The sequence below is a fragment of the Dasypus novemcinctus genome, chromosome 6 (assembly GCF_030445035.2).
Source record: "Dasypus novemcinctus isolate mDasNov1 chromosome 6, mDasNov1.1.hap2, whole genome shotgun sequence".
Taxonomy (NCBI): Eukaryota; Metazoa; Chordata; class Mammalia; order Cingulata; family Dasypodidae; genus Dasypus; species Dasypus novemcinctus.
The window spans coordinates 98,463,234-98,471,765 of NC_080678.1; the positions used below are offsets into that span (position 1 = coordinate 98,463,234).

Here is an 8,532-nt window from a genome sequence, read left to right on the forward strand (position 1 = left end):
GCTACCCTGGCCGCCGCCCACCGGGGCTCCGTGCGGTGCTAGCTGCCTCAGCTCCGCCTACCCAAGGAGGGAGTCCTCCACACGTAGCTGGGATCTCCGTGTATATTTCACAGATGGATCCTCTCTGTTACCTTCCCTCCAAATCGATGTCCAGACACCTCCGGACCAGGAAAAATCCCCGAAACAGCCGGTCCCAAAGAGTCTCCGACGCCTCCCAGCCGATTCCCCCCAGGAGCTAGTAACCGGGAAGTTCACTCAGCCACCATCTTGCCTCCCCCTCCTGAAAAGTCCCAAATTATATCTTATAGACCAGTCCTTTCCGTTACCTTCCCACCAAATTGATGTCCAGACACTTCCTGCCCTGAAAAAATCCTGAAAAAGCCTGGTCCCGGAGAACCTCCAGCGTTGCCCAGCTGCCTCTTCCCAGGAGAGACTGCAAGGCAAGCTCACTCAGCCACCATCTTGCCGGAAGTCTGTCGATACATGTTTTGAGAGCTTTAATTACTTGTTCAATGTTCCACTTCTCTTCCTGGTTTTTAGTTTGTTCATTGTATTGGGTCATGTTTTCCTGATTATTGGTATGGTCTGTCATTTTTTGTTGCTGTCTGGTCATCATTTTATATATCATGGGTATTAAAACCTCATCAGATATGTGATTTTCAAATATTTTCTCCCATTGAGACAGCTACCTTTTCACCCCTTTGACAAATCCTGTGGGGGGCAAAAGTGCTTAATTTTGAGAAGATCTCATTTATCCTTTTTTTTTGGTGTGTGTGTGCTTTGGTATAAGTTCCAAGAAACCACCACCTACCACACCATCTTTAAAATGTTTCTCTATATTTTCTTCTAGTAGTTTTATGATCCTGGCTTTTATATTTAGGTCATTAATGTATTCTGAGTTGATTCTTGTATAGGACTGAAATAGGGATCATGTTTCATTCTTTTTGTTTTGGGTACCTCATTCTTCCAGCACCATTTGTTGAAGAGACTGTTTTGTATTTTAACATGGCTTTGATAGGTTTATTGAAAACCGGTTGGCTATAGAGGTGATGGTTTATTTCTGGACTTTTATTTCTGTTCCACTGATTGATGTGTCTTCTATCTTTTTGCCAATGCAATACTGGCTTTTCTTTTTTTTGGTACTGAGGCCAGGAATTGAACCTGGGATCTTATATGAGGGAGGCCAGCACGCCCCAGCCCAGCCACATCAGCTTCCTGCCATACTCTTTTGACCATGGTAGCTTTGTAATATATTTCAAGGTCAGGCAGTGGGATTCTTCCCATGTCACTGTTCTTTTTTAGAATGCTTTTGGCTACTTAGGTGCACTATTCCTTCCAAATTAATTTGGTAATTGCCTTTGCTCTTTCTGTAAATTAGGCTGTTGAATATTGATTAGTATTGCATAATCTATAAATCAGTTTGGGCAGGATTGACCTCTTCATGATATTCAGTCTTCCAATCCATGATCATGGAATGTCTTTCCATTTGTCTAGGTCTTCACTGATTTTTTTAAGCCTTGTTTTGTAGTTCTCTGCATATAAGTCCTGCACTTCTTTGATTAAATTGATTCCTAAGTATTTGAGTCTTTTTGTTGCTATCGTAAATGGAATTTCCCCCCTGAATTCCTCCTCAGATTGCTTGATACTACTGTACAGAAACAGTGATTTTTGCATGTTCAGCACTTTGCTGAACACATTTATTAGCTCAAGTAGCTTTGTTGTAGACATTTCAAAATTTTCCAAATATCATGTCATCCACAAATAGAGCTTTATTTCCTGTTTTCCTATTTGGATGCCTTTTATAATTTTTTCTTGTCTGATTGCTCTAGCTAGAAATTCTAGTACACTGTTAATAACAATGGTGACAGTGGGCACCCTTGTCTTGTTCCTGATCTTATAAGGAAAGTTTTCAACATTTCCCCATTGGGTACAATGTTGGCTGTGGGGTTTTTTATATATCTCTTTATCATATTGAGGAATTTTCCTTCTATTCCTATCTTTTGAAGTGTTTTTATCAGGAAAAGATGCTGAATTTTTTCAAATGCCTTTCCTGCATCAATTCAGATGATCATGTGTTTTTTTTCCTGTATAACTTGTTAATGTGGTGTATTACTTTGATTGATTTTCTTATGTCGAACCACCCTTGCATACCAGGAATAAATACCACTTGGCAGTGATATATAAGTCTTTTGATACACTTTTGCATTCTACTTGCAAGTATTTCATTGATAATTTTTGCATCTATGTTCATTAGAGAGATTGGGCTGTAATTTTCTTTTCTTGTACTGTCTTTATCTGTCTTTGGTATTAGGATGATATTGGCTTCATAAAATGTGTTGCATAATTTTTCTTCCTCCTCAATTTTTTTTCGATGATTTAAACAGGATTAGTGTAATTCTTGAAATTCTCAGGAAATTCACCTGTAAGCTATTTGGGCCTGGACTTTGTTGGGAGATTTTTGATGATGGAGATAATCTCATTAAATATTGTTTAGTAAATTCTTGTATTTCTTGCAGTACCAGTGTAGGCTGTTCATGCATTTCTAGGAATTTGTCCATTTCACTTAGGTAGTCTAGTTTGTGGGCATACAATTTCTCACAACATGTTCTTATGATTCTTTTTATTTCTGTGTGTCTTCCATAACTTCACACCTTTCATTTCTGTTTTATTGATTTGCATCTTCTCTCTTATTTTCTTTGTTAGTCTAGCTAGGTGTTTGCCAATTTTATTGATCTTCTCAAAGAATCAGCTTTGGTTTTGCTGATTTTTTTTTTCTCAATTCCATTTTTCTCCTCTAATTTTTAGGATTTCTTTCCTTCTGCTTGCTTTTGGAATTTTTGCTGTTCTTTTTCAAGTTTCTCCAGCTGTTCAGTTAGATCTTTGATTTTAGTTCTTTCTTCTTTTTAATATAGCTGTTTAGGGCTAAAATTTCCCACTCAAGATTGCCTTTGCTGTATCCATAAGTTTTGATAAGTTGTGTTCTCATTTTCATTTGTCTCAATACATTTACTGATTTCCCCTGTGATTTCTTCTTTGACCTACTGATTGCTTAGGAGTGCATTATTTGTCTCCACACAATTGTGAATTTAAAATTCTTTCCTATTATTGATTTCCAGTTTCATTCCATTATGATCTGAGAAGGTGCTTTGTATAATTTCCTGCAACATAAAGGTGACCCCTGTCTGACTCTTCCTTTGGTTCCTCTAGCAGACTGCATTCCAGTTTCCTCCGCTTGCAAGACTCCAGCCATATGGGATTGAGGTCCACCCTAATATAGTTTTGCCTCATCTAAACAGGATCTTCCAAGGTACTATTTACAGATGACTTCACACTGACAGGACTAAGGGTCAAAACTTGAACATGTCTTTGTTAGCATCATGATTCAATCTATCACAAAGTAATAATTTTCATGTTTTAATCTTGATTTTATATGAAATGGCACTTACTGTAACATGTGAACTGTTTAAGCACATTTTAATTTCAAGTACTTAGTTATTTGTCCAGTATGTTTAATTGAAGACTTAATTCTTTCCCTTCTCAATCATGTAATAAAATATTAAGCACTCTTCTTTGGAACCAATTCCAAACTAAAATTATAGTAATAGAATGCTTTTAATATATTGGGGGGGGGGGGGGGGACGACACATTACAGTACTGTGTATGGCAAAAAAAAATCCATTTTTCTTCTCTTAGATCAAGTTTACAATTCTCTTGTTCAGTACTATAAGGGCAAATACAAATTGAAAAGGAGAAAAATTATTTTTCCCTGCTGCAAAAAGGGAAAAGACTCCTCTCCCTTTTAAAAGAGGATTTGTTTAGAAAACTGGTAATTGTATATTTTCTCTTCCCTTTGAGATATGTGTCTTTTTAAAAGCTAAATAAGATTCTTGCCAGCTTTACGCCCAAGAAGGTCTTTCTCAGGGATCTGGGAACCATCTCTTTGAAATGTAACCTCAGGTTCTGTGGGAGAGTGGGGGCCTAACTTTAATGGGTGCCTCATTCCAGGTTGCAAACCTACCTGTCTTAAAAATGATTTCCTTTTCCTGTGGATAAAGGCAATTAGCTAACACAGATGGTCACCCAGATTACCAAATGAATTTAGGATAATCTATGTATTACAAAAAGGACTTTACTTGAGGACTAGTTATCATTTACCTTCAGAACATGTATACAATGATTTGTATCTGCCTAACTACACCAAAGAGTGAGATTTCTTCACAGTCTTTTTAGTGGATTGTCCATGATATGCATCACATTCTGGTTTAGTTCTTAAAAAATAAAACTATTTTCTGTCTCTTCTACTTTTGTGGATAGGTTTTCTGGGGTGGCAAGATGTTTGTTTTAAATTCTGTTTCCTAAACGATAACAATACAAAATAAAAAGCGAAGAGTAAGCAGACATAGAATTCGACATTCTCTTTGAAATTCTGTCAAGGATTGGGTCTTCCGTCACAGAAAATGATAGGATTATCTGTCAAGCCCAAATGTCATACACCACAAAACATTTTCTTTACACATTTTTTATTAGCTTGAATTAAGTACTTTGCGCAGTTTTAATGCGACGGTGAATGTAACTTATTTTCCTTACTATCAATGCGAAGAAAATGTTATTTCCCAAGAAAATTTATTCTGAAAGTAGTCATAAATTATAAGCATATGAGGCCGTGTTTCTGCAAAATATCAGGACGTTGTGCATTCAATGGCTAAGCGCGCAAATCTCTGAGAGGAGGTAAGACTTTCCAAGGTCTTAATTCCTTTCCTCTCGGTACAGCGGCGCGGCACCTACCCAGCCAGTGCGGCCTGGCCCCGCCCACCGCGCCCCTCCCCCCCCCCGCTCCCCTCCCCCCCCGCTCCCCTCCCCCCCCCGCTCCCCGCGCCCCCTCTGCCGGTACGCGCCTAACCTGTGCACCCTGGCCCCGCGCACCGCCCGACACGCGCCTGCCCCCCACGGCACCAGACGCCTCAGCGCCCCCTGGCCCCGCCCACGGCCAGCGGCCTCAGCGCCCCCTGGGCCCGCCCCGCGTCGCCGCCTCCACTGCCAGCGCGTGCCGAGTGTCGCGCCCCCAGTGGCCCGCCCACCGCTCCGAAGTGTGCCCTCGCCCGCGTGTGGCAGTGGGACCGGCGCGGCGGCAGCTCCGGCTCGGGCCCGCGGCCTCCGGGACTGCGGTCGCGGCCCACGCAGGTCTGCCGCTGAAGCGCGCGGGCGTGCTGGCGTCGGGGTCTCGAGGAGGGAGGAGCGCGGGCCCCTGCGAGGAGGGGACGGCTCGCGGGCGGGGCCCGAGGCTCCGCGCTGTGCGCGGCGGCCCGGTCCGTACGGGGGTGGGCGGGCCGAGTTGGGTCTCCGCGTTCTTCACATGGCAGGGTGGGCCGCGCTCAGAAGCGGGGCATAGATCCGGTGCTTAGCCGAGTGTCTGCTAGCAATGATTAGGCAGCTGTTATTCCGTTTGGTGTCTTGTTGAATTTTCATCCCTGAGGTCGGGCTAATAGGCCCATTTTAGCAAATAAGAAAACAGGCTGCGAGATGACTGATTTACACACTCCCAGCTAGCATAGAAGTGAGTTGGACTGAAATCTACATTTGTTGTGGCCTCATCTTTTGTGGCTGCTAATAGGACACTGCCCAGTGCCAGCATTGGGCCCTCCCAGCTCTGAAGGGGCACGGGTGCTTTTTGGGCTATGCTCAGGTGCCCTGGGAGTAATGGAGAGTATGGGTTTGTCCTAAACTTCCCATCCTTTGTGTCCAGTGGGCCTGATTTGAGCTGGTAGGAGATCTAGCCTGGGATTCTCGAGAACAGAGACTTCCCAGAGAGTCACATTGGAGGTTATATGAAGGTTCCAACTAAACGATTTTGTTCTCTAGGCCTAGGTCCCATCATCTCCTTTGGAACAAAGCAGTTCCAAGGAGATAAGAGGGAAAGAACTGCAGGAATCTCAATCCCACCTGGAAGAAAACACTCCTGTGACTTCAGACCCCTGGCCAGAGCTTCAGAGAAGTGGAAGACCCCAAAAGGAGCAGATTCTAGATTTGCAAGGCCAATAGCAATTTTTGGTGCCCCTTCCCTAAATAAATCAGACTTCAGATGTCACATCTGAAGCGGTCACAGCTTGGTGAGGTGGAAGGTCCAGGACCAGGTTTCAGCAGAGAGGTGTGTACTGAGTGAGGGGCAGGCTGTGCAGAAAATGTCACTTTTTTGTGGGTGCTTATAGGGAGGAAGCAATCACTCGCTGCAACTGGGGAAATTCTACCTAACCCTCCCCATATAGTACACATTTTTATGGTCTCCACTCAAAATTTCCAGATCCTGAGCTTGCATGTCATGTCTTATCTACTGTGTGTGGCATCTAGAGATAGTTTTTATTTTCTTTAAAAAATTCTGATGTAGAATCACAAAATGGTAGTGCAGGAAGACTATACAAGGTTTAGCTATTTCTCCCTCATTTGAAAGAAGAAAAATGTGGCCCTGTAGAGAGTCAATGAATTGTTCTGGGTTACTCCTTGGTTATTGATAAAGCCAAGTGTTGCTAGTTTTTTTTTTTTATTCTCATGCTATCTCCTTTGCACTGTTAAACAGATTTCTTATTGAAAGATTATGAAATTGCAATTGTTAGAATACATTAAAAAAGATATCTTATTAAAACACTCTCTTTTTCAAAGTTCTTTGAATTGTTCAACTTCAGCAAAATCCACAGTGTTATATTAGTAAAATGAATAAAGAGTACAATTTGAGAATTTCCTGCATTTGTTTTAATGAAAATATCATTTTTTAGCATTCTGTAGTCTGTAAATTGGTTCTGCTTTACGTTTTTTGAATGTGTGTGCCCAATTCAGAGGGAGACATACATACATTGCTAATAAATAATGGGCTTGATATGTGTACTTTCACCCAGTGAAAATTGGATGTCTAAGCTGAACATGAACTAGTCTTAGATAAGCCTCCTCATTGTTTGAACTGCCTGTTCTGTGAAGTGTTTTAGGCCAGTATATCCAAGAGCTGCAAGGCAGATCAGATTTCTGCAGACTGACTTCTTTCTTCTTTCTCCAGCTGTAAATCCACACTTCTTTATGCTTTCCCAAGACCAGCAGGAAATGAACAGATGCCAGGTGAGTTTATTTTTATTCTCAACTTTATTTAAAATACCTTTGTGTAAGGATTTTAAGTCAGTAGATTAGAGTGGAAATATGTATACAAATCAACAACAAGGAAATAACAATTTTTGACCAATAGTAGGCTGATGTCACATATGTACAAGTTTCAGAGTTATCAGAACTATAAATTTGTTTCTGATCTCATGGTTGTATCAAAATGTAGACATTATTACATGATTTACATTTTCTATAAGGAGAAACTATATCAATGGTTAGTGAAGACATGAAGATTTCTTGGTGTTCAAGTCTAAGAAGTTCCTTTCTTGGACTCTATATGTGTGTTGACGTGTACAACCTTCTAAAAACATCCCTGAAAGAAAAGCAGCCTCTTTCAAGTAGTAGTTCTTCAATGGAAGCAGAGAACTCTAGAGCTAAGAGAGAGTTCAGTGATTGGTTTTCAGTGAAGTAAAATATTGTGGCACTAGACCTGTGCAGTCCAGTAGAGTAGCCAGTAGCTATATGTAGATATTTCCATCTAAATTTAATTAAAAATAATTAAAATTTAGTTCCTAAGCTGCAGTAGCAGCATTTTAAGTGCCAGTTTGTCACCTGTGACTAGTGGCTACCATATAGAATCATGCTGCTCTTGATCAGTTTCTGGTGTTCCTGTTTGATCTAGAAATAAAAGTTGAGAGTATCCAGTGAAAGGAATGGAATGCATGTGATCGAGATTATTTTCATAAATGACTTTTCCTCCCATTTAGGCTGTATTTCTGGGGTGGTGCAGACAATTCAGAGTTATACTCTCTGGTACTTTTGTCTGTAATTCTGATTCACATTTCAGACCATTCTTGCTTTGTCCTCTCTACTTCTTTTACCTTTTTTTGGTGAAGGTCACAGTGACCTAATTATTTTCTAGTGTCTGCTGTCTCGCTGACACCACTGAACTGTTCTTTCCTGAGAGTGCCCTCTGTTGGTTTTTCTGACACCACCACACTGGCCCTGTGCCTTTGTCTTAATTTTCTGCCTTCTGGTGCCTTCTTCATCCTCTTACTCTTAAAAGTAATTATCTTCAGGTGCCTTTCCTGATCCTTCTACTTCCTCTTCTTGTTAGCTGGAATGCATTTGCTGGGACCCCAAAATCTGTCTCTCCAGTCTGGTCCTCAGCTCCTACCATGAGCTCTAATGTGTACTTTACTTGTTTTCTCTCGCCTAAAAAGTCTCTCAGCTCAACAGATCCAAAATAAAAGTACTCATGTTCCTTTATTTTCTGTCAAACGTTAATGCCATTTAACCTGTCATCCAAGTGACCAAAAGCAGAATTTGTCCTGAATCACTCCCTACCTCAGTTCTTCAGTCCATTTTTGTTTCTTTTTGTATGTGTATTTCTTATATCTTTAAAAAAATGTTTTTTAAATCTGAATGCCCTCTCTCATCCCTTCTACA

At 41.1% G+C, this 8,532-nt stretch overlaps 1 protein-coding gene across 1 annotated transcript in view; it reads left to right on the top strand.

Annotated features, from left to right (window-relative positions):
• Positions 1-5,193, top strand: part of LOC105745771 (anthrax toxin receptor 2-like) — a 68,454-nt gene extending 63,261 nt beyond the window's left edge. Inside the window, exon 16 of the mRNA XM_058299528.1 lies at positions 4,957-5,193. Coding sequence (XP_058155511.1) covers positions 4,957-5,193 — 237 coding nt within the window. The remainder of the gene's footprint in view (positions 1-4,956) is intronic.
• Positions 5,194-8,532: the final 3,339 nt, after the last annotated feature.